This window comes from Microtus oregoni, unplaced genomic scaffold (genome assembly GCF_018167655.1).
Source record: "Microtus oregoni isolate MIOR12 unplaced genomic scaffold, Mior012 000011F_ref0000422, whole genome shotgun sequence".
NCBI classification, from domain to species: Eukaryota; Metazoa; Chordata; class Mammalia; order Rodentia; family Cricetidae; genus Microtus; species Microtus oregoni.
Window position 1 is genome coordinate 21,520,363 of NW_024543070.1, and position 25,736 is coordinate 21,546,098.

At 53.4% G+C, this 25,736-nt stretch overlaps 1 protein-coding gene across 8 annotated transcripts in view; it reads right to left on the reverse strand.

The window, feature by feature from the left end:
- Positions 1-422: 422 nt before the first annotated feature.
- Bin1 (bridging integrator 1) overlaps positions 423-25,736 on the reverse strand; it is a 58,832-nt gene continuing 33,518 nt past the window's right edge. Inside the window, exons 3-19 of one of the 8 annotated variants that reach the window (XM_041659783.1) lie at positions 23,544-23,598; positions 23,321-23,415; positions 22,845-22,940; positions 21,729-21,836; positions 21,003-21,095; positions 16,599-16,684; positions 16,383-16,458; positions 14,794-14,876; positions 11,971-12,118; positions 10,569-10,697; positions 7,600-7,707; positions 7,204-7,227; positions 5,608-5,715; positions 4,679-4,750; positions 4,335-4,445; positions 4,019-4,120; positions 423-1,021 (exon numbers count right to left, since the gene is read on the reverse strand). In XM_041659783.1, coding sequence (XP_041515717.1) covers positions 914-1,021; positions 4,019-4,120; positions 4,335-4,445; positions 4,679-4,750; positions 5,608-5,715; positions 7,204-7,227; positions 7,600-7,707; positions 10,569-10,697; positions 11,971-12,118; positions 14,794-14,876; positions 16,383-16,458; positions 16,599-16,684; positions 21,003-21,095; positions 21,729-21,836; positions 22,845-22,940; positions 23,321-23,415; positions 23,544-23,598 — 1,602 coding nt within the window. In that variant the 3' untranslated portion in view covers positions 423-913. The remainder of the gene's footprint in view (positions 1,022-4,018; positions 4,121-4,334; positions 4,446-4,678; positions 4,751-5,607; positions 5,716-7,203; positions 7,228-7,599; positions 7,708-10,568; positions 10,698-11,970; positions 12,119-14,793; positions 14,877-16,382; positions 16,459-16,598; positions 16,685-21,002; positions 21,096-21,728; positions 21,837-22,844; positions 22,941-23,320; positions 23,416-23,543; positions 23,599-25,736) is intronic. The other 7 variants (XM_041659784.1, XM_041659785.1, XM_041659786.1 and 4 more) reach the window with 7 other exon arrangements.

Sequence of the window (25,736 nt, forward strand, 5' to 3'; positions counted from 1 at the left end):
CATGGGGAGAGGGCACAGAGGGGTAACCACGGAACTGGTTCACCATCTACCTTCGTCCTTCCCCTGCTGGACATGCGCTCTCCATAGAGTCCGAGGTCCCATCGCAGGCCACCAGGGTCTCCTCAGGCCTCAGGGCTCTGATCCGCTGTGTGCCGCCCTGGCATCCACTGCCCACCCTCTAAGTGCCGAAGTAATAAATAAGGTCACCTAGGACAGTTTCCAGGAGGTGTCCATCACTTGTCCTCTAACCAACCACCAGTGGGCACCCCAGAGAGCACGTGCCCTTAGCCTAGGGGAGGCGGCATCCCTGCAGACAGAGTCTCCCACACCCAGTACCTGAGGGGCATCAGCAGTATAAAGGCCTCAGCTGGCCTGGCTCCCCCTCACACAACAGAGGCGAAGAAAGACATATGCACTGTTCCTGGGTGGTTTTGTCAGGTTTTTTGTTTGTTTCGCTGCATTTTGAACACTAGGGCTTATATTCAAACAGCACACGGATGGTCTGCAGAGCGGGACCAGGCTGGGCCAGTGTGCAGGCCCCACCCACGGCAGCTGCCAGAAGAGGACCCAAGCCCCCGCCCAGCGCGGCCAAGCGTCAGGCAAGTGTGGCGGTGGCTCAGCGCCCCCGGCCCGCCCTGAACATGCGGGCACCGGGAACTCAACTAGGGGGACACAGCAGCTTCGGGAACACTGGAGAAGTCCACTGAACTGGGCCGGACGGCTCTTTGGAAAACCACTTCATCTTTGGGGAAACACCTCTTGGCTTAGGTCTCCACTCCCCAATTTCCCGGCATTTTTCAAGAGTTTCAAAACAAAAACAGAAAAGAGAGGAAGAAAAACAAAGAAAAGGAAAGCACACATCTTTTGGGAAACGGTGTTCTTCACACACCGGAAGGCTGCAGGGGCTCCGCCGTCACTGCACCCGCTCGGTGAAATTCTCCGGGAAGACGCCCCGGCATTTCTCCAGCTCTTTGTGCTGGTTCCAGTCGCTTTCCTTCACTCCCATGAGCCAGCCTTCATCCTGCGGCCAACAGAGCGTGGGTAACACAGGTCCACGTCACAACACCCTCCAGTACACTAAGAAGACCCAAGCAGGCCTGGGAGGAGCCTGTCTGTCTGCCTGCCTGCTATTCTGAATCTTCAGTGCCTGACCGGCACTGGTCTAAGCCTCAACTATGTCCTCAGTACCAGCCCATAACCATCTGCTCCCTGCAAATGCATCCCTCCTGGTATCCAGACCCTTCAGATACAACGAAGGGCCAGGACAGGCCACACTCAGCTGCCGCCTGCCCTCTCATAGCTCTTACAACTTGTTCTGGGAAGAGGTCCTAAAAGAAGAAGGGCTGTAGACCATGACAAACGGCAGCTGTCACATGCTAACTATACCACCGCTCTTCCAGACAGTCCTAATCCAGTCCTTGTGACTCCAAACACCTGCCTCAGCCAGAAATACAAGCTTACATAGTACCTCACAGCCCAGTTGTGATTGCTGATGATCCCAGACACACTTCCTTGTCCCAACACACCCGCCCCGCCCCTCCCCTCCTCTTCTTTCTCTCCCCCTCCCAGCTGAAACTTCCTTCGGATCCCATTGCTTTGTCAACTCTAAGGAACCCGGAGGGTGTTCTGACTCCTGTGTCTCTCTCTGGTACGGGATTTTCCAAACTCTAACAACTTCTAAGAGGATCCCAACTGTCCTCCCAAGTCTCCAGACGTCTATAAACAGCAAGGAAGTTCTGGAAGTACTAGCAGTTAAAAGTTTCTAATCAGACCTTCTGGGGGCGGGGGGGGGGGGGGGGGGGGGCTGAGAAAGGATGGTAACAAGTTCAAGGCCAGCCTGGACTACAGAGTGAATTCAAGGTCATCTTGGAACAATTTAGTAAAATCCTGACCCCAAATTAAAACTTAAAAGAGAGGGCTGTGGATCTAGTGTGGTGGTAGGGTATACACGTGGTCCTTGATTCAACACAACACCCAGTGCTGAAAAAGAAACATGGGAGGGGAGGAGGGGATGAGGGGAGGAGGGGAGTGAGGTGGCTCCGTGGATAAAGGTGCTTGCTACCAAGCCTTACAACCTGGGTTCAATCCCTGAGGCCTGCCTGGTGGAATGAAGGAAAAAAGGAAAGGCTCCTGTAAAGTGTTCTCTGACCTCCACTCATGGACCAAGCCACATGCATGCACAAGTACACACACACACATGTACACACATACAATAAATAATGTAATAAAGATCTCAAGCCTCTAGTAGATGTGTCCAACGTTTAGATGCTGAGGCAGCTGCTCTCCTCTACAAAGCTCGCGCTCGAGAACTGGTCAGTCGAGTTGGAAAAGCAAAAGAACAAAAATCCCCTACTACCGGGGATTGGGATATGGTTGAGTTGGCAGGGTGCCTACCCGGCATCCACCAGGTTTCATCCCTGACACCACATGAACAAGGCTTGGTGGTCAGCAAGCCCAGAACTCTGGAGGCAAAGGCAGGAAGATCAGAACTTCAAGATCATTCTCAGCTGCACGGTAAATTCCCTTGTCTCAAAACAAAACAAGATGTTTTAAATAGGTTCACTGTTTTATGTTAGATCGTATTCACAGTTATCCCAGGGCACATGTGAGCCACAGGCTACAGGTCGAACATGCTTGTTAGAAAGTCCCAAATCCACTTTATGAAGCCCTTCAATCCCTACTTGCTTCTTCCTTCAACACTAAACCGCACAGGGGTTTTCTCTGCAAGCCCTCACTGCTGGAGTTCCATGACTGTCCCAAAGCTGAACCATGCCTGGCAACCTCCCGGGTCTTTACAATTTTATTCTATCATGATCTGCATTGTTATAGATCTCTACTGAGTCTGTACATAACCCATCTCAAGCCCTCTATTACCCATACACAACTTTCCTGCTGGCTGGTGGCCAAGGTTTACGCTTCTCAAAACCCTACCCAGCTAGGAAAGACCCACCGAAGTGGCCAGGAGATACCTCTGACTTTAGAACAGCGGCAGATGGGGCTAGAGAAATGACTCAGTTAGTAAAGTCCTTCCCACTCAAGGCATAAGGCTCTGAGTTTGAACCTCAGAACCTAGGTAAAAAGCCAGAAGTAGGGGTATGTATTGAAATCCCAGCATTGAAGGAGAGACGGGCTGACCTTATCACAGATATAGGTAGATAGTTCCTAGGGGATAAGTAAGATTGTCTTCTATAACACACATACACACACAAGGCACACAACACACAGGCATACGCATGCACAAAGGTACACAAAACATACACACACACACAAGCTGCTACGGGATATTCAAGCCTGGGCACTCCCTGCAGCTCAGCCCACACCTACTGAGGGCAAGAGCCAGCCAAGGTGCTCAGTGTCAGCATGGGTGCTACCAGCAATATGAAGGCTCGCTATGCCAAAAGTGGCACTGGGGCAGAGGAGTCAGCCACAGCAGGTCCATTAGGAGCTGCCTTCCAAAGTTAACTGACGTTAAGGCGGTGGCAGAGGTGAGAAAGGCCTAGAAGACCCAGCTAAGAATGCAGCTGAGGAGCTGTACAGAGTGGAGCCAGCTCTGATGGCGGATGTAAGCCTGCCTAGTGCTCTACCACTGCAGGCGGGAACCCTGCAGAAAAAAGGGACAAGTCTTGTGCCCAAGAGCATGGCAAAGACAAGAAACAAACTCAGATGCAGAACGTTGGCAGGGCAGCTGGAAGAAAGAAAAAGAACAGGCTGAAAAAAGAGGTACAGGCAGAGGAGGGAAATGGGAAGGAAAGACCGGAGGGGGACAGGGAGAATAATACAAGTAAGATGGGGGGGGAGGGGCGGTGTGAAGGAGGCTCAGGTAATGAATGGCAGCCCAGCCGCACCCTGCTACAGTGGGCCTCTGCTGCCCCCTGCTGGCCATAACCACCACTGCAGCAGCAGCCCCGGGATTCCCGTCCTCCACACCCCACTCCACTAGGCTCACCGGAATTCCCATCCTCCCCCACCCCCGCATTCCCCACTCCCCACCCCCACACTCCCCCTTCCCCTCGCTCACCTGCTCCTCTGGGTTCTGGAAGGGGATCACCAGCACCACATCGCCAGCTTTGAGTTGCAGCTCGTCCGTGTCGGTGGCCGTGTAATCGTGCTGGGCTTGCACCTGCGGAAGTTGGGAGAGCATGTCCAGGGGCTGTGTCCCCCCATCCAGCCCACAAAATATGGAGGCTTTTCTTAAAGTAGACTCAGAGGCTCCGTTAAGAGTGAGCCACAGCCACAGGGCTCTTGGGCTAAGCATCTTAGCCTGTAAATGAGGGTGACCCTGGCTCCCAAGGCACCTGGGACAAAGGCTCTAGGGTTAGCTAGGCTAAGCTCACCTTGAACATGAAGCCCGGGGGCAGGTCCAAGCGCCCAGTCCCACTGCTGCCCTCCACGGCACCGTTCACAGTTGCTGAAAAGGTCTCCACCACCACGGCAGGAAGAGAGCTCTGCGAACAGAGCCGGGGAGTTAGGCAGCATGGGTAAAGTCGGCCACCAAGAGGGAAAGGGATGCGTTCATGTCCGGTGCCAAACTACCCTTCCCGGTGCTCTTCCAGGGAACTGCGGCCTGCACCAGCATGGGTGAGGCACACAGGTAAGCTGCAGCCAGGCAGAAGACAGACAGCACTAGACAGACAGACAATGGGGAAGAAAAAACAGGGCATGGTCCCTGCCATCTTACGGAGGCTGCTTCACTGGCCGCTGTCTCCCCTGGCTCCTGGGCTCCACCCACCACCTCGGAGGCCTCTGCTGGCTGCAACATAAAATGCCAGCAAGGGATCAGACACGGAGCGGGATGCCATATCCAGGACACATCACAGGAGGGCAGCGTACAAGTAAGGGAGCCTGGTTGGCCCAGAAATGCGTCTCGCATAATCCAGGGGCATCCGGCAGGACAGACATCTCTGTACGGGAGGCGACTGGTGAGAAAATCCTGGCTAACACAGGGGTGACACGTGTATGCAGAATGCTCTACACCTCACCGAATGGCATACCACCATGCATGCTGCCCCCACCTAAGCCTTACAGGCCCTTCCCTCCAAATACCCAGCTTCCTCCTGCCCGCTCTGCCAGCCACGCTGCCCCTCACAGCTTAGCTGGAGCCCACTCGTGAGCCCGGACCCACCAAGCATGTTTAGGATGTCAGACAGCCTCTTCCAGCCTGGCTGCCATCATCCCCACAGGGACAGCGTCAGAGCCAGCACTACAGGAGACCACGGCAAAGGCTCCACTATGTGCTAGCCTCTACCAACACTCAGACTCAGCCGCTTCTGAGCACTGGAACCTAGTTACGTGACCTTTCTGCCCTCCACTTCCTCAAATGTAGCAGAAGAAAGTATCTGGTTGATTGGGTTATGATGAAGATAGGCCAGGGAGATTCTGGGAGATGCCTAGAAAAACCTGTTAGGGCCTCTGAAATGTCCCTCTCTTCCCACTCTGAAGGGCTGCTCTGAGGTAAGAGGGTGGGTGTACTCTGAGCCATGATTACCACTAAGGTACCACCTAGTGACACCATCTCAGGTTTTGTCCACACTGTGTGTTCCCTCTGGCTCTTTGTCCACGCTACACCCGAGATGGGAAGATGCCAGATGGGGACAAGGGGGCACTTACTTGGACAGGCCCTGGCTCGGCCGTCTGGCTGGGCCAGGCCACAGCAAAGGTACCCTCAGCAGAACTGGGCTCCCCGGAAGGCAGGACGCCAGCTTGACTCTCTGTGGGCTAGTGACAAGCCACCAGGATGGGGAAGGGGTAAGAAGGCCGGGGTGGGGGAGGCATATTGGACAAGGGCAGGAGACAAGAGAGGGTGGTCTTGAGTGGACAGCAGTAACAAGGGATGTGGCCTGGGGTAGCAGCCTTGTCAGAATTTTGTGAGGTCAACTGCCTCCCATTGCTCTGGTCCTGCCACCATCAAGGGGTCAGGCAGGTGTGATGCCACCTCATAACACAGCATCTACCAAAAGGGGCAGAATGGCCCTGCCAGCCCACTCCAGCCATATTTCTCTGGCAATTACAGAAAGACTTGTGTGTGTGTGGTGTGGTGTATGTGTGTGTGCTATGTGATGTGTGTGTATGTGTGTGTGCTATGTGGTGTGTGTGTACATGTGTGTGCTTATGCACATATGTGACATAGATGATCTTGTGTGTGGAAGCCAGAGGTCCAGCTCTTAGTCTCCTCAGTCACTACACACACAGACACACACACACAGACACACACACACAGACACACACACACAGACACACACACACAGACACACACACACAGACACACACACACACACCCTTGGCTTTTCTGAGGCAGGGTCTCTCTCTGAAACTGAGGCTCAGTGCTAGGCCGGCTGGCAAGCAGTATCCAGTGATGCCCCCACCTCTGCCTCCAGTAACAAGTGCTGGGGTTACAAGCGTGGGCCACCACAGTCGGTATCTTTTTAAAAGATTTATTTGCTATGTATTTACATGTATGTGTGTGTGCCTGTATAGGTGTACATGTACCAAATGTGTGCAGGGGCCTGCAGAGCCTAAGGCTCAGACCCCACGGAACTGAAATTACTGGCAGTTGTACACTCGCTGGTGTGGAAACCAGGACTAGAACCCAGGAAGTGCTCTTAACCACTGAGCTATCATTCCCGCCCAATGCCTGGAGTTTTTGCCTGAGTACTGAGAATCAAACTCAGCAGCACTTTATAGAACGAAGCTTTTAGAGAAACTTTTGAGCCCCCCAGAGTCCTGGCTGCTGTGTGGCCCAGCAGCACCTGCCACATTGACTGGTCCTTGTTAGATTGTGTCCTGGAACCTACATTTTACTGTAACCGCTTACTGGGCACATTCCAAGTGTGAGTCTCGGAGTCTCTCCAAGTCTCTGAATCCCCATGCCCAGGGCTCCCAGGGGTGGGTCCCCAGAAAAACAGTGTTCTAATACTGCCTTGTAACCAGGACTCCTTGACTCTTCTAGATGACCTGCTGGCTATTTGTGAAAGTAAACAGCAAGACCTGGACTCTAACCAATGGAGGGCACGGTCTTGAGACACCAAGGAGCCCACTCCTGTGGTTCTGACAGAGGGATGAAGTCTCAGTGGCCCCCTGTGCACATGAACATGGAGAAGCGACTGTGCCACATGCAAACTGGGTGCAGGGACGAGGGCGCCTCCGCACAGAGAGAAGCAGCCACCAGGGCTGTGGGCACTGGTGCGGAGCAAGGGCGTGGCTTACCTCCCAGAGGTCCCACGGGATTGGCTGAGCGAAGCGGTAACGGAAAAGGACAGAGTTAGTACAGAGGTTAGAGACAGCATAGCAAGCACACCCAGGGACCCCACGCACACCCCAACCCGGCAGGCTCCAAGTTGGGCTCTGAGGGCTTCAAAGCCCAGTTCAGGGAGGCCCAGTCTGGGCAGGATGCTGGAGGTTGTGGGACATGTCCAGAGTGAGAGTAACCCAGCTAATTCACATCTACTCTGCCCTATGTCTGAAGAGGAAAGAGGCTAGGGCACTGGGCCAAAGGCCTCGTGAGCTGTCCCCTCACCCCCGAAGACTTGTGTCTATATGGCTCACACAAGCACAAGGCCTGGTCCTCAGGGGCATGAATGGGCACTGGTGGGCACAACCAACCTGACCAGAGGGTGTGGGTGCCTTCACAGGGCTTGCCACTGGCGGAAGGGGGTCGAAGTCCAGGTCTAGTAGACTGGCCTGCTCTGCGAAAGGCCCAGGGGCCTCAAACTTGGTAACAGCAGCAGCAGAGGAAGAAAGCAGTTAGCAACAGACTGAGCCTATGCCTTGTGCACACTGAGGAAAATGGAGTCACATACACACACAATTGCACACACGCGTGAAGAAGTATTATCCACAACTACACAAACTAGTACAGGCCCCCAACTGCGTGAAGACACCTGATGCCAGCTAGGACATCCAACAACCGGCCAGATTTTTCCAGCAGCTGACAACAGATCACTCCCATGGCTTCTCGGCCCTTCACCCCCACAAGCTCACCTGACTTTGCCCTGTGTATCAAGAGCAGCACAAGGCTGTGGCCTGGGCTGAACATGCCCACCTCAGTCTTCCAGCTCAGAGACCCCAGGTCAAAGGTTTCACACTGGCACCTATCCAAACCACTCTCTGGGACACCCCAACCTGCCATCCAACTCTAGGGACGAGGAAAGGGCACCTTCATTGTGGGATCCCAGTGTCAGGCAGCTGGGGTACCTACATTACAGCTGTAGACAATACCCACAGATACCTCAGGATTCCCTTTTGGGGAAACTGGATGCAGCCCAGCAGTATATATGACGCTAGATCTCCACCAACAATATAAAGCTCCAGTATATGCCATCATGAGAGGTATCTCTCTCCAGACCCTCGAAAGCGACCCTTGAACAAGTCAGCAGTAGCTGACCGGGACAGGCTTCCAATGCTGGGTGCGTGCTAGGCAACCTCAGTTCCCCAGGGACACTCTGACTTAGCTGCCTTTGGGCTTCCCCCTCAGAGCTCTGGCAGACGCCACCCCAGTTCGATCAAGGATATGGTGCTATGTGCCCCCTCCACAGCCCTCAGGTGACAGCAGAGAGGCTACAGTCACACTAGTTCAGGCCGGCAACTTCTTACCTCCACTTGCTTTCTATGGGGGCCCAACTCGGAGATAACACCCCAGGTCCATGTCCCTCCCGATCAAGAAAGGCTAGAAAGATTGTGATGTGGCCTGCGGCTCTTCAGAGGAGCCTCTATGGTCCTGGGGACACTAAGAGCCCAAACAGCATGAGAATCTGGGATCCCTTTCAATTGGGTCTAGCCAAGTGGACCCACTTCCCAGAACAAGTGGCCTCTGGTTGACCCTTAGCTGTCTCTCCTTCCAGTTCAGCCTTGTCTGAAAGCTGGGCTAGAGACCTCGTGGCCATGGCCTCAGGACGTGGAGGTGCCTGAGGCACCACTGTCACACAGCCACCAGCCTCACCCCTTCTGCACTTCTTAGAAGTTACCCAAGTCCAGACAGCAATACTCCTGGAACACCGTCGGGGGAGGCCCACAATTAGGGTGTTGCTCGTCTCCTCTCAGTCCTGCCTCTGGCAAACGACTCTTTCCCACACAAGACCAAGACACTGCATGGGTGCAGACTGCTCACCACATCACACACCAAGCAGCCTGTTGGCACAAGCACCGTGGACATGAGCCCTCCCCCAGGCATGCAATACCACCCAAAGTATTCTCCCACCCCAACAGACTGGTAGTCCCAGCTCCCTGCAGATGGAGATGAGAGGCAACAAGCAAGGCGTGCAATGACATGGGGGGGGGGGGGCGGGGAGACAGGCATACATGGAGCCTGGTGGGCCATTCAATGGCTCCCTCTGACACATGACCATGGGAAGCTCAGCAGGTAAACAGGGTATGGCCCCTTACAGGGGGTGTTGAAAACCAAACAAGATGGCATAAGTAAGTAGCTACGACATCTCCCGCCATGATAACCCATATCTCTCACCTTAAACACATTCTGGCCACCTGCCCAGGCACCCTCAAGGCACAGGCACGCTCAGGAAGGGAATGGCCCCACAAGGAGCGAGCCTGGAGATTTTCAGCCCCATTCCCACACTACCTATTCCTCCTGGCCTCTGGATCACCTTCTTTCATAGAGGAGCTTTGGTTCCACCCCCTAGTCCTTCCACGGGAGCTAAAAGCCCATCCTCTCTAGGTTCCTGTTGTAGTGGTCCCTGTTCTCCATTCCAAGCTGCCCCTTCCACAGTCCCATCCTCAGACCCTGGCCTCCTTCTCCAGATATCTGGGATGTACAAATGATCCTGGGGAAGGTAGAGTCTAGAGACACCTGTGAAGGGAAGGGATCTGGCGAAGTCCCCCAGGATCTAGGATAGCCACCTCCTCGAAAGGGAAGCCCTGCACAGGGTTGGAGGCTTAAGGCCCGCTTGAAGCAGGGAGCCGATCACCCCAGGCTGCTCTGATGGTGTGTCCGCCTGCTCCAGTCTTAACAAGATGTTTTCCCAGCACAGAAGGTGGCTCTGTCTTTGTCTCCACCTGAGGGTGGGCATTTCATGACACTTAGAAGCAGCAGTGCTGACAGATTAGTCTCTGCCCTTTGGTCATTACAGTACCCAACAGGGCTCTGCCTGACTCCTACCTGCACCATTTGTTGAGTCTGTCTCTTGTCCCTTCTGGCCCAGTTCTGATATCTCTAACTAGAACAATGCCTGCGACTCCTTCCCAGGCAAATGTCACCCACACCAGGAATCACCCTATGGCTGCCCAGCCACTCCATGTCCCCATTATATCACCAATCAGTGTGAGGTGACAGCCAAGCTGACCACTGCCATGAAGAACAGGGAAGACCTGTCGTTAGCACATCCCTTTATCCAGCCATGGTGCATGCTCGGGTGGGAGGAATGGATAATGATGGGAGAATGATGAAAAGGAAAGGGGAGATAGATGGAACAAAGATGGAGGCTCCAGCCCATCTCTCCAGCCAAATTCTTGGCTCTTGAGAGAAGCTTGGAGCTCAGGGTGGACGATGGAAGGCCATGCATGCTGTAAGAGAAAGAGTGGCAAGGGGAGAAGACTGGGCCGCGGTGGACACGGCTGACCTGGGAGGGGGTGGTCACGCTGATCTCGGGGACAAATGCGTCATCAAAAAGGCTGAGAATCTGCTCCTGCTTCATCTCCTTAGATGGGGTGTGTTTGGGAGGCGGAGGGACAGGTGGGCCTTTCCGGAGCTGTGGGCCAGCAAGGGAGGAAGCATGGGAGACATGGTGGAGCACAATACGGGGAGACAGAGACAAAGCCAAGGTTACGTTAGTCAGTCACTCCCAGGCAGTGGGGGAAAACAAACAAGTCATTGTTCCCCTAAACAGACACCAAGGGAGCAGGCCACCCCAAGAGAAGAAACCAAGAATGGAGGTCCAAAACCACTGTGCAAAATGAAAGGAGAAAGAGGGAGGAGACAGAAACAAGGGGGGTAAACAAAGGCAGAGCGAGTGACCCATCAGGTCTCAATGCCTGACGTGTCCCCGTAGCCCACTGGAGGAAGGTCTACCCTACTTACTTAGAAGGGAACTTGGACTTAAAGGCCGCCTCCCCTGAGCACCGCCCCCCCCCCCCCCCCCAACACACACACACAGGCCTTACCTCCTCTTCCCTAGGCTGGGATTGCCCAAAGGAGGTCCAGCTCAGGCTCAGGCTATGCCTACGGAAGCCAGCCTGAACTAGGTCCCCACAAGGACCACATACGTAGATCGGGTGAAGGATCGCCCTAATCTTGGCTTCTACCACTTGCCCAAGGCAGTGAGAGACCCAGTGAGCAGAAGGGTGTCCGGCCCTAGCCTGGGACCCAACCTCAACAAGGGCAGTACGTTATCAGGTGTGGGTTCTTACTGCCACTCTTGACTTCCTGCCCTAAGTTCCCATGGCCAGAAGCAAGAGGACCCAATTCTTTCAACCAAACCCAGGTGCTAGCTCCTGGGAGCTCTGCAGGAACCCAGAGGGCTTGAGAGGACAGGAACAGAGGTGAGACTGAGGCCATGTACCTGTCCCCCCGACCCGCCTTTCCTCACAGAGCCCCTTCTCTTTCTGTTCCTTGATGGCCCTGTGAGACCATCTGATAGGGTTCTTCTCGCAGTCCCTACCAGACGAAGGACAAGACCTCCTGAATCTGGAGAGAGACTGGCTACTCAAGGCTGAACATCCAGAGAGCTAGGGAGGATGGAAGAAAGAGTCAAGGCGACAGGACAGGGAGACGGGAAAGGGGAAGATGCTCACTTCTGTGGAATGTTTACAGAAACCATCATCAAGTAGACCAGGAACACCGAGAAAGTCTAGGTTCAGTGTAGCCCAAGGAGACTGAGGTCATAACAAGTCTCTGCGGAGCAGAACCTCGGGCTCAAAACCTGTGTGGCCCCAGGTAGGGGATGATGGAGAAAGGGGAAGGGACAAAAGCAACGCAGGAAGAGAAGGAAAAGGTCAGGTCATGGAGACAGCAAACATGCCTACCTGAGATGGGGACTTGGGGATGGTGGCCCCCGGTGATGCCCCACCAGCCGGCTCTGGCTCATGGTTCACTCTGATCTCGGGGGTAGCAGCAGGGGAGCCATCTGGAGGAGGTGAAGGGCTCTTGTTCCCCTTTTCAGGGGCACTGTCACTGCAGAAGGACAAAAGGAGAATGATGTCAGTGGGACCAAGGGCTAGAAGACATGGAGCAGTTTGTGAGCGCCCTGAGGGTGCCCATGGGGAATGACATGTATGTATGCGCCAACTCCACGGATTCACATGTGGAGCCGTGTACCTATGTGAGCTCCTGGGATCCGCGTGTGAAGCTGTGTGGATGAGTAAGCCCCGTGGGCCTGTGTGTATATCAGTGCATCTATGTGTGAACCCCATGAATCCATGGGTAAAAAAATATAAAATTGTGTGCTGATGTGTGTCCTGGGCATCCCTGTCTGGAACTGTGTGCACGTGTAGATTGGAAGTGTAAGGAACAAGGCACGATCCTGTATGGTTCATAGGGGGCTTGCCTTCAAAGCAGGGGTGAACCAGTGAGAACCAGTCTCTTCCCCACCTATGTCCAAACGCCCAATGTCCACAGCATAAGCAAGCCATACATCCTAGAGGCAAAGTGAATCTCTCTTTCCTCAGGCAGCATCCTGTCCACCCAGGCTCCTCCCCTCTGACCTGCTCCAGCGGCCTTCCAGCCTGCACAGATCAGACCACAGCCCAGGAGCCCTCACTACCTCTGCACTTTCCTTCCCATGCTTCCTCAACTTAGTGCACACCCTGGAGAAACGGCTCCACGCTGGTGGCTTCACTGCAGAGAAGTGACAGTTGAGAGAGGGCAAAGCGAGCAGCAGGGTCCACTTGGGGACATGAAGGGTTGGGGACACACACTGCAGCCACTGGACATGCAGGAGCAGGGGATCTATCGGTGCCTGCGAAAGGCAGCAGGCAGCAGCCACCATTAAATTTACTCAATCTAAATAAATTAGCATCACCATCATGGCTTCCAGAATCAAAATGCACACATTTCAGCTGCTCAAGAGCCACTTGTAACTATCAGCTATGGTGCTGGCATCTGAAGATCTAGACATTCTAGAAGGACCACTAGGACCCCAGATGCCTAGTCTGAGGAGGCCTTGTTTTTTAGGGGGGTGCACTTGCCTCCCTAGAGAATATATGGCAAAGTAGAATACAGTGTAATGGGGATGCTTTCAACAGTGGGGCTCCTTGTCCCTGCTCAGTACCTGTGTGCTAGTGGACTCTAGGGTGTGCACAGGACAGGGGTACACTAACCCTCCAACCACCAACCTTGCACCTCCTACCTCCCTCATATCCCAGGTCCTCCACCGCCTCCTGACACATGTCCCCAAGCAACAGGACACACCGGCAGGTTAGGGGTTAGTGAGCCCTTCAGTAGGGCACAGGTCACAAGGCACATGCGCAGTCAGGGTGGGGCCCAGAGGCTCACGGCACTGCACTCAATGGCGGTACCTGTTCTTCTTTCTGCGCAGCCGTGAGAACAGTTTAGTTTTCTTTCTGTGGGAATGGTGGGGTGTGGGTGCTTCATTTGGAGGAGGAGCCATGGGAACTAGGCCTTCTTCTGCTGCCTTCTCCTCCATCTCTGCTCAGGGGCCTCTAAGAAATGACCTAACCCTCTACCTGCTCCCTAACCTGCCCTTAGTCTGGCCCATCCAACCTGTCTGACCTTCCCACACTGCCCTCAGCCCATCCCTGTTCTCCACCTGTTCTCCGCCTTCCTCCCTCTGCCCTTCTCCCAGGATTTTTCCCCATCCTCAGCCTGCTCCTGATACACCTGCCTTCACCTTTATCTCCCCTAGCCTCCCATCCCAGGACTCGCTCCCCACCCCGCCCTCAATCTGTACCCCATGCTCCTCCTGTCTGTCCTCTGCCAAGTGTAGTTGCTAACCGATCCTGGAAGGCTACAGGACAGCAGGGTGGGCCACAGATAGGCTACCTTAGTGGAGAGTACAGACAAGCACCTGTTCACCCAGCCTGGGCCCCACAGTCTTTCCAACTGGGTAAGGTCTTCCTAAAGTGACCACAGACTCATATCTGCTCTCATCTCCCTCTTCCCTCCCCCCTGCTCCCCAGGACACCTGCAGGCTCCTCTTTGCCAACTGCATGTTTTATTTTTAGGGCAGAGAAAAGAATAAGACTGGTTCACTGAAACCCTCAAAGTTCTGGGCAGCGGACCAGTTACCCAAGAAGCAGAGACCTCACAGACCCGTGGGATGATGCTTGCCATGCCCATGCACACATACACAATCCATACCCACCCCTCCCCCTTTCCTTCACACACACACACACACACACACACACACACACACACACACACACAGAAGGAGGGTAATACCAGACTCCAGTCTGTTTCTGCTGCTTGCCCTCTCCCTCAGGAAACAGGACCCCCTAGCAGCAGCTGCCCAGAAAAGGCAGCAAAGGACAAAGCCTAGAGGCACTGCCCCCATCCTTGACCCTCACCTTGAGCAGGAGGAAGGAAGGCTGGTGTGCCAGGAACCACAACCTCTGTCAACAATCAAGCTCCGCCTCCACCCTGTCCTCTACCTCTACAAAGGCCCAGGCATTTGCAGGCCCCCTGGCCACATTCTTTCCTCCACAGAACAGGACTACAGGAGCTGCTTCCTGATGTCAGGGGGCAGAGAGCTAGGGAGGTTCCTGGAGACTCAGGTTCGAACCCGTGGAGACCAAGGGGGACAAGAGAGAGTCTCGGGAAGTAGCTGCCCCTGTGGTGCTGGCCATCAAGTCCCAGGGCCCTGCAGACCTCACCCCCCTGCCTTGACCCACCTGGGCTGGGCCTTGACTGTGAAGGTGTTGCTCCCATGTTGCTTCTCCAGGCTGACCAGGACGTCGTTGAGGTTCTGATTGAGCTGCAGGGGAAGAGTGAACAGAAGCAGGCTTGGACAAGCACATCTCCTGCAGGAACCCCCTTTTTCCTCACTGACGCCCCCGCCTCTACCAGGAGTGATCTCCATTGACCCCCATCGAAGGAAGACCAGCACAATGAACCCCAGACAACTAACAGCGTAATCAGGGGGACATGAGCTGGATTGCCGACAGCTCTTATTTCTGAGGGCCACCTTTTCTCTCTTGCTCTTTAAAGGGATGTCCTAAATGCCACAAGAAAGCCACTGTTTTCACTTTTTTTTCCCAGTCGGGGAAGAGTTGAGCATTTGCCTAACGTGGCTTTGCATGTGCTAGGTAAATGTTCTACTACTGGGCCACGTCCCCACCTCTTTGTCCATTTCAGTCGAAGATAAGGTCTCACTAAGCTGCCTGAAGCCTCAACCTTGCTGGATTTCCAGCATAAGGAACTTCATTTTATTTCTTAAAACTCGTTTCTGCAGATTGCAGAGTTAATGTTTGTTAACCCTAGTTATTAAGGTCATTTTGGCAAGAAGCTTCTCAACCATCCTACAACTTCCAGAAATTTCTCCAAAAGCCAAGAGGGTTGCCCCACGCAGATCATGGGTCTCATCACTGACAACATTTCTCCTTTTGCTTTGGCCACTAGGAAGTGCAGAGATAAATTCTTTTCCTTCTTAATACATAATTGTGCCTTTTGTGCCTTGAACTAACTTTGCATAAAGGTTTCTTTCCCTAAAATATCCGTTTTGAATTTTTTCTCAATTTACGTATTTATTACTGGGGGACAACCCTGTAGAGTCGATTCTCTCTTTCTACCATTATTCAAGTTCCAGGGACTAAACTCATGTCACCGAACAGGCCTATGTGACAAGCACCTATGCCCACAGAGCCATCTTGCCCGTCCTAAGTGTTGTAGGCTTTGCCTCAAGTCTTTAAGAAGGAGGAGGAAAAGCAGGAAGAAAGGAGAGGCCTTAAACAGTGGGTTGTCGTCAGGAAAAGGCCCCAGACTGACTTGTTCTCTTCAGTCCCAAAACCTGGGATCCACCATCGTCACTTCATTCCTCTGAGTCCAAGAGACAAAGTCACAACAGCCACCAGGAGTGGGAAAGCTGCCCCAGAAGGTATCTCGAGTGGCCCTGTTACTCAGCTTCCATTCTAACACAGCATACAAGTGTGAGCTGACTTGGCCCTCCTATGCCAGATTCAGGAAGAGAAGCAGCCCATTTCACTATCTCAAGAAACACAGGAGACTTTTTCATTATTATAAAAATTCCGGTAACTTATTTATTATCTTCCTATAGATCGAGGAAAATATCCATCAGAGTTGCCTGAGAAGATTGTTAGAGTTGGAGAAGGGGCGGATCATGTTTCAGCAACATGGATCCAGGCAAGAAGAGAAGGATAAAGCATAGCAGGCTAGGGCTGGACTGGAGCACCCACAGCCGTCCCCAAGCGCCCCATCCCTGTCTTTGACTGACCCCTTGCCCTGCAGGATTGCTCTGGCCTACCTTACTCATCTCTTTATGGAAATTTTCCTCCAAGCCCGCGATGCTCTGGAACGTGTTGACATAGAAACCTACACGGCTGCCGGAGGGAGAGGAGGCGACATGATGAGAACCACACGTGACTACATGCTGCATCCTCAGAGGCACAGAGCCGTGGAGTGGGTAGGCGGACACAGGGTCGGGCTGGCCACTAGGTATACGGACCCCTCCTGACTTCACCTGTTCCACAGGGATGGCAGCTCCTCCTGCAGGTCCACATTCATCTCCTCGAACACCTTCTGGGCTTTGATGAGCTCCTCCTCTGCCTGGGATGGAGAGGCAGTGGAGTCCATTAGCCTGCGCTTGGAACTCTGCCCTGGGGAGCTGAGGCAGACCTGCCCAAACAGATGGTACCCTCTCCTGCTTGGATGCAGAACCCAGGGCCTAAGCAGGATAGACACTAGACTGGATGTGGCTACCCACCCAGAACTTCCCACTGGAGACGTGAGGGCTGCAACAGCTGGGCCTAAGGGGACACTCTGGGAATGGGAAGGCCGAGCTGTCACTAAACAGGAGGGTTTAGAGGGAAGTCCAATAAGACGACTGGAGACAAGGGCTGGGGAGATGGTTCAGTCGGCAAATTACTTGCAGGATAAGTAGGAAGACCCGAGTTTGAACCCCAGCGTCCACATAAAAAGCCTGATGATGAAACCCCAGTTCTGGGGAGGCGCCTATAGGAAGATCCTTGGAGCTCACTGACTAGCCGGCTGAACTGAACCATGTGCCTCGGGTCCCAGTGAGAGATCTGTCTCAAAATGCTACCGTGGACAACCTCTCAGGGACAGGACTGGAGCTTGATCCCTGGCCTAAACACACACACAGAGCGGGGGCAGGGGTTGGCCACAAACAACTTAGAGAGCTGGAACACAAAGGCAGACCCCAGACTCAGTGGGGCCCCACTTTCATTAACTCCCTTGAGCCAAGTCTCAGCCCTGAGATTCAGCTAGCTGGCAACTGCTTTCTGTGACCCCTCCCGAAGGTTCCTACTTGCTTTTTTAGGGCCAGAGTCCACTTGGCTTTGGTTTCCAGTTTCTGTTAGTTTCTTGGGGAAGCTTCCCACCCCCCCACAAATCCCTCTCCCATGACCTGTTCCCACCATGGGCCAGAGGCAGTGTCTCAGTACCTCTAAGAAGGACAAAGGAATTAGGCAGGGAGGAAGGAGCTGGGCTGAGGTGTCCATGCCCAGTACCCATGACTCTCCCTACATCTCTTATTCTAAAAAGTACCCGCATCCACCAAACGGTGGCGTTAGACCCCGCACCAGGTGAGTCACACAAACAGGGCTGACTCAGTCAAGTCTGACTCACAACCCGGCAGCCTCTCATTCTAAGGCTGGTGTTGAGCCCACAGCTGGCCAGAACACCACTCAGACAAAAATCACACCCAGCTTAAGACACACCAGGACCTGCCTGCTGAGCACCCAGCCCCAGTGGACCCCAAGCTGAAGCCTTGGGTGGAAGAAGGGACGCCCGTGGCTTCTGATTATCATACACTCCGGGTAACACATGGGCTCCTGGGTGTGTGTTATCAGAATCTGATTAAAAACGGGGTGGGGGGGATACACATGACAAACCTTTAAAAGTGAGGCTGGAAAGAGGCCTCAGGAAATTTGTGGTGCTCACTGTGCATGCATAAGGACTTCTGTTTGATCTCCAGAACCCACTTTAAATTTGAGAGTAGGGAACAGAGAGATTGCTTAGTAGTTATGTTAAAGGGGGCTTCCTGACTATCCAGAGGACCCAAATTCAATACCAGCACCCACATCAAGAAGGTCACAACCCCTTTTAATTCCATTTCCAGGTGACCTGACTCCCTCTTCTAGCTTCTGAGGGCATCACACACACACACACACACACACACACACACACACACACACCAGGAGCTGGTTGTGTGTGCTGTCCCAGCAAAGAGATAAGTGAGTCTCCTGGGCCTACCAGTCAGCCAGCCCAGTCTATTTGGTTAGTTTCTGGCCAGTGAGAAAGCCTGTCTCGTGTGGTAGAAAGCTCAGCAAGGAGAAGCACTTGCCATGGGAGCCTGACAGTCTGAGCTCAATCCCTGAAGCCCATGGAAGAAGGGAAGGAAAAAAAAAAAAAAAACAGCTCTGTAAAGCTGTTCTTTGACCTCCACATATGCATGACCACATTAAAAAAAAAAAAAAAAAAAAAAAAAAAGGAGATGGTGCCTGTGCTCCAAAGTTTTATGTCAACTTGACACAAGCTAGAGTCATTTGAGAGAAGGGAGACTCAGCTGAGAAAAAGCCTCCATAAAACGTAGCTGTAGGCAAGCCTGTAAGGCATTTTTTTAAATTAACAATTAGTGGGGGAGGGCTGATGCCATTGTGGGTGGGGCCATCCATGGGCTGGTGGTCCTGGGTTCTATAAGGAAGTAGGTTGAGCAAGCCATGAGGAGCAAGAGAGCAATCAGCATCCCTCTGAGGCCTCTGCATCAGCTCCTGCCTCCAGGTTCCTGCCCTGTTTGAGTTCCTGTCCTGACTTCCTTGAATGAACTGTGATGTGGAAGTGTAACCCAAATTAACCCTTTCCTCCACAAGTTAGAAACCATAACTAAGATAGTACCTGAGGACACTTGAGTCCTCTGACTAACACACACACACACACACACACACACACACACACAAATGAGAAGGAAGGAAGGAGATGTCTATCTAAATACAAACAATTCCCTTGGGGCAGCGCAGCTCAGAGCGGCAAGACTCCGAGCACAGACCCGGTGCCCCAGCAACACTGCACAGAACAAGAGCAGGTCCATTTTAAAGCACAGAAGAGTGACAGAGCAGGGCAGCGCTGTGGGCAGTGAAGGAGCCCAGCAGCCCCCACACCCATCTCCAGTCTAAAAGCAAGGCGCTGGCTAGAGAGACTGGGCCAGACTTAAGACAAGCCCAAGAGACTCAAGCAAGTCTGGAGAGCTTCCAGGACCAACCAGAGCCACAAGAAGCCTCAGTTCTACAAGCTCAGCTGGAAGAGGATACAATGTCTCCTAAAAAGTCGAGTCCACCCTCAGGGCAGATTACAGTCTCCAGTTTAAGCTCAGAGTCAGCCAACAGCCCACTGGTGACAAAGGTAACTCCCAAGCTGCAACAGTTTTCCCATTAGCATTAGGAGGAGAGGTCCCAAAGGGAGAGAGAAAGAAGTCACATGGGAAAATGAACCATCTATAGCCCAGCATTTGAAAAGGTAACCCTGTGCCTCAGCCTCCCCTGCTGCTCTGGCAGAATGAACTAAGGGCCCTCCTGAGCAGGATTCCCCGCCCACTCCTGTCTCAGGGGCCCTAAAGAATCAGGTAGACCCCATCCCAGGCCCTACAGCATCCCAGGGGCCTCTCCAACCCATTCAGAGTGCCCCTTGCCTTGTAGGGAGGGAACAAACAAACCTGGTCTCAGCTCTCCCTCCTATCCCCTCTCAGCCCATTACTGCCTGATAGTCCTCCTGCTCTGCCTCCCAAGGCTGCCTGGGTATTTTCCAGACCCGTCGGCCTGTGCCCGGCTCTGAATGACCAGTCACCTTGATCCTAACCTCAGTGCCTCCCAAGTGAGCCCCAAACCTTGGCCTTTAGGAAATCAGGCAGAGGGTCAGGTTAGAAATTTGGCAGCTAGCCATGTCAGGTTGGAGCTCCCTCCCTCCCCTTCCTGGACATCTGATATATGTGGCTGGCGATGACGAAATCAGGAGGTAGCCCAGGAAAAATGGGGCACTGTCCAGGAGAAATCTGATCTCTTCCTGGGTCAAGTCTCAACTACCTGCCTTATCCCCACTACAAAGGGTTTCCTGAGTCTCAGCAAGGTGGGAAGGAAAAAAAAATGTGATGTATATCTCTTGGTCTACTTGCCTCACCTCCAGCAGACCCCAGCCAAACTTAAGCCAGTTCCAGGTTCAGGATACCAAGAGGACTATAAGATTCACTGGCAGGCCCAGCGTCCAATAGAAACTCTCTTAAAACCTTCTTCCTTTATGTAACCATCACAGGACCCATCTAGACCTATCAGGTCCATTCCAGTCAGAACACAGAGGCCTCCAGGAGTCTCCTCCAGTGGCCAGGTTCTGGGTCCTCTGTAGCAAAGACCACCTACATGGAGGCCAGGCCAACGACCAGGCCTGGAGTTATGAGGCCCGCTCAGCTACAGCCAGCTCTGGGATACTGGGAGTAAGAGTGCCTCTGGGGGCAGATATGTCTCCTCAGAATACCCGGAATAACTTTGGAGCTCCAAACAGCTTAAGGAAGCCCCCAGAGAGGGCAGATACTCAAAGGTGTTCCTGGTTGGGGCCGTACTGGATGTCAGCCATCTGAAGAAAGCATAGACCCGGGTGGGTGCCCAGTTTAGCCACAACTCCTAGGCCCCAATCCGCCAGGACACAGCGTCAGTTGGCATCTAAAAGCCCCACCTCACCCCACCCTATGCCACAGGCCTCCAGCTCGGACCCCAGCCCTGTCTGCCTCCAAACCCCAGAAAGAAGATAAGCCCTCCCTTGCCCTAATGTAACTTGCGGAGGCCGGGCAGAGAGACACCCAGCAGAGAACAACAGACCAGAAGGCGCCAGCACGTGCAAGGTTAGAAGCCAGTATCACCTGATTTCGGAGCAGGTTAGTTTGAGCTACAAGATGAGCCTGTAGTTTGCCTTGGCACCACTGGGGGGCGGCTTTCTCAAGCAGCGAGACAGGCTGGGGACAGGGAGGAAGGGAAGGAGAGGTCAAGGCAAAGGAGAAAGGAGAGACAGGAGGGAGGTGGGAGGAAAAAAAAAAACAGAGACATTGATAATTAAACACCAAGCCCACAACCCCACATAGAGACAGACAAGCCAGCCCCTATCCAGAGGCCGGTCCGAAGCAGGTAATGCTTCTCCCCTTCCCAACTCCTGAGGCTACGAAAATAAGGGGAACCCCACCCAAGTGGGCATGGAAAGGAGGGTTGAACTGTAACCACAAAACAACTATGTAGGAGGAGCTGAGCACACGGGGCTTTGCCACCCACCCCCTCACCACCCCTGTGACCAGCCCAAAGGCTTGTTCCAACAACACAGGGTCATATCGGATCCCGTGACAGAATTCCACTCGGTGCATTAAGCAGGATAGCGCCACGCCAGGGAAACCTAAGCCGGGTTTATTCTCATTCTGGAAAATTGCCTCAGAGCAGGGCTAAGGGGCAGAAAGAGGCCAGCAACAGCCCCCACCCTCCTGCCTAAGCACCCGAAGGATGTTTGTCTATCTGGCACGGGGCTCAGCACCATCCCCACCCACGACTGGGAACCTTGGACTAACCTCTCTCTGATTCCCGGTCCCTGCCCCAGCCCTTACCTTGGCAATTTTGGCTTCATCTTTCTTTTTGGCGGTTTGAAGAGACTCATAGTGGTGCCGGGCACTGTCATAGTCCACCAGTTTCCGCCCCCGCTTGGCAATGCGAGACTAGGGAGCAGAGGGAGGGGGATTCAATGGGGCCTGATGCCAAGTTGCCCAGGCTGGGCCCGGAAACTGTAGGCAAGGTAAACGCAGCAGAACTAAAGTAGACCCCAATCTGGCCATAGCGCCTTCTGCAGGCCGAAGCTCACTCTGCAGGGCAACCAGTCCTCTATTTCACCCACTTCCCTGGCAACAGAAACTCATCCATCAGAACCACCTAGCCAATGTCATGTGAGCGAAATCTCTTCTTCAACCAGGCGGGAGGATCCTTAGAGACAGTTCGAAGGCCCCAGATCTCCCGAACCCACTCCATCAGTGGCTTTATACATCTGCACTGGAGTGCATAAGGGAGCCGGCCCTCCCAGCCCTCCTAGGTGCCTCAGACTCCTGAGCCTCTATGGATACAGCTCCTAGGGGGTTTGGTAGCACTGGCGGAGACTTTAGCATACAAGGCTCCAAGCATGTATTCAGTTCCAACAGAAGCAACTGGGTTTCTGAACATTCAATAAGATAAACACACACAGAGAGTTAACAGGCAACATACACCCTACCAAATACACAGCGTAAGGCCTTACATACATCCTCACACCTAAGGTCCTAGCTGAGGTTATATAAGTGGTAACCATTACTGGGGAGAGGAGATGCTCTGGATAGCCATGCTGTCTGCAAGTTGAACAGGGAGCTCCAGGGATATACCTTTGTAAGTTGTCACTCACGCTAGGGTAAGCACAACTCCAAGAAACTCAACTAGACTTGGGTGAAATTGTTTCTTTGGTGTATTATCAATGCCCTATATCTCCCCCCCCACCCCCCAGGAAGTCACGCAAGCCAGCTGGTGGCTGGTCACAGAGAGACCAGTACTGAAGAGACCAACTGCAAGGCTAAGCAGATACCTGACCACAGGGCAGTCACCTCCCGCCTGAGCCAGTCCTGCATGACAGGCTTCCCAGACTCCAGCTCCTTCTGTAGGTTCCATGCCACCAAAGCAAGATAGTGGACAAAGAGGTCTCTTACCTTGATGTCAGGGAACTGGCCCAGGTAGGTGTCCATGGTCAGCAGAGCCTGATCCACCAGCTTCTGGTGGTAGTCCATCCATAGTAGGTCATTGTTCTGAAAACACAGGGACAGGAGTGCTTCAGAGAGCTAGGCCACACAGTCCCCAGCTCATGTCCCTGAGCCCATCCCCTCAAAGCTCTGTGGAGTCTCAGAGCCTTGGTTTCCTGAGGTTGCAGTGTCCCTAGGATGACAGAAAGGATCAAATATAGTAAAGACTGGCAGGGTCAGCCATAATCCACTTTGGCAAACTCCAGTGTGAAGAGTACCAAAGGCACAGCCTGCAGAAAAGGAAGGCAGCTTGGCCAAGGCGAGGTGACAAATGAGTCCTGGAGAATCTGGTGCAAGCTTGCACCAGAGGGTGAGACATCCTGGGAAAAGGAGCTGAGGTCAAAGGGTCCCTGGAGAAAGAACCAAGGCCACACTCCCAAGCTTACCTCTGCAATCTTGTTTGCTTCATCTCTGCCAGGCCACTCGGGCTCATACACCTCCTGGAGACACTCACTCAGCTTCTTGGAGGCTTCGTGCATGGCTGTGGGGTAGGGAAAAGGTACATGGACTCCCACATGTCATCTCCCATCCAGACATCAGCACCACAAGCATGGTCCAGCTGCCCCAAAGCTCTGCAGCCCCAGTTCCTTGCAGACAGATGTACCCTACCTTTAACAGAAGCCAGGTAGGTCCGGAGATCCTTCTGCAGACGGGTACCCTCTGTCTGCCAGAAAAGCCAAGAACTAGGTCAGGGTCTGGGGACACCGGTCACCACCCCATCTCATGACAAACCAGGCTTCCCTCTTGCCAAGGGCAACCAACCCATGTTCTCTCTGCAAGCTGGAGCCTCAGAGCATAGCAGCTGCAGCCCTCTGGCCATTGTTAGTGTCATTGCTACTCCCTTCATTGGGAGCCCCACAGCTCAGTGGTGTCCTAGGAAGCAACCATCTTGCCTCTTCTCTCTCTGGTGGAGAGGGAAGGAGACATGGCCACACCCACCCACAGGAGACCTAGAAGGAGCAGGACTCAGACCTGAAAATTATCTCTGCCCATACTGGTCCACCTCCAGGAAGAGCATTCAGGGACTGACCACCTTCCTGGTTCACCCCAGCACCCTCCAACCTCTTCTACTGCAGGTCCTTCCTCCTCCTCTGGGCTCTGCATTTCTCTTCCTGGTGCCCACAGCCCTGTGTACCACCCCATCAACATCAGTACCACCACTTGACAAGGATGCTGTGAGGTCAGCTAGCCTCTCAACAACACTATCACCACTTGACAGACTACAAGGGTGCTAAGAGGTCAGCACTCAACGCTGTACAAAGTCCGGGAGATTCAGGAAGCGCCTGCAGCCAGCGGGTTTAGGCTAGGTGTGTAACTGGTTACAATGGCTTCCAAGAAGTTCCTGAAATGTACAGATTTATAAGGTCCCTCCCCAGTGTTATATAAACAGTAACAGTTGCTGGGGAGAGGAGATTCTTCAGCCAGCCACACTGCCTGCGAGTCAGGAAACTCCAGGGATACAGCTTTGGTGAGTCATCACCCACGCTGGGTGGGCTTTTCAGGGCACAGCTGCCTTTGAGTCACCCGTGCTCGCTCCAGTAAACTCACTGGTTCACCCCACTAGACTCGGGAGGAATCCTTTTACTGTTTTGTCTTCCGTACTCCATCTCACATCTCCTGTCACACAGCTGAGGACACCGGCAGTGGCAGTTAAAGAAAAACACGTGAAACGCCACATAATAAAACAGAGAGAATGAAAGGAACAAAATCCCTCTCTGACACACTTTCAGTGCCCCTAGAGGACAGCTGTACACTGAGAAGCATCAGGGATTCATCTGGGAACCCTGTCAGACACCCACACCCCCAGATGCACAAGCCGAGGACACAGAATCTGCACGGGACCCACGAGTCTTCCTGTGCACTGTGACCATCTCTCCACAACTCATAATGCAAAGGAGATACAAATAGAGCACTGCATTGCTTTTGCTTGTACAGTCTTGTTTGTTGTTATTGTTGTTTGGGTTGTTCTAGAAATATCTTTGCTCTGCAGTTAGTGAAATCCACAGATCAGCAACACGCAGATGATGGAGAGCCGACCACCTGGCATGTAACCCTGGTCAGATGTAAGCCTGAACACCCAAGTTCAAGGCTCCCTGAGTACAAATGAAATGAGGAAACAAAAGCCCAGCCAAGAAGTGTTCTGAGACAGGATCCAGAGCTTGCAGGACAGGAGGAATCCCAGCTCTCCCAAGCTTCCCCACGTTAACACCTTCAATGCTTCGCTGTTATAGATGAAGATTAAAGAATGCTTGCAAGGTGACGCTATACTGTCTTCTGACGCCACAGAACCTTCCAGACCCAGCTTCTCTTCCTGTTTGGCATCCCTCATCCCAGCCACACCTTTAGCCCCCTTCCTATCTCCTGCTAACATCTCCCCTTACTGTACCCAAGCATGAGGTCCCCCTTGGGTTGGTTATGCATTTACTGAATTTACCCAAGCTGCCAGCCGTACCAAGGCCCCCTCTGCCTCCCAGACGCTGAGCTGTAAGGGGTTACCCAGAACAGCCACCCCTAACAGGACAGCTGGGCTACAGCTCTCTAGAACTTCCTGATTTCAGGTCACAATGCCATTAGAGTCCAGCTGGGGAAGAATATTCCGGGCCACTGCTCAGCTGGGCCCACAAGTGTTACTAAGTAAGGAGCTGACACAGCCAGAGGAAGCCAAGCCCCGGCAGCCTTCATACACCCCTGCTGAGCCTTCCTCCGTTCTCAGTCCCACCCTAAGCCTCCAGAGAGAGGTTCCCAACTCCAGTGGTTTCCAGGGGCACTGGGCTTCAGCTGCAATCCTTGCTGCTGGCACTC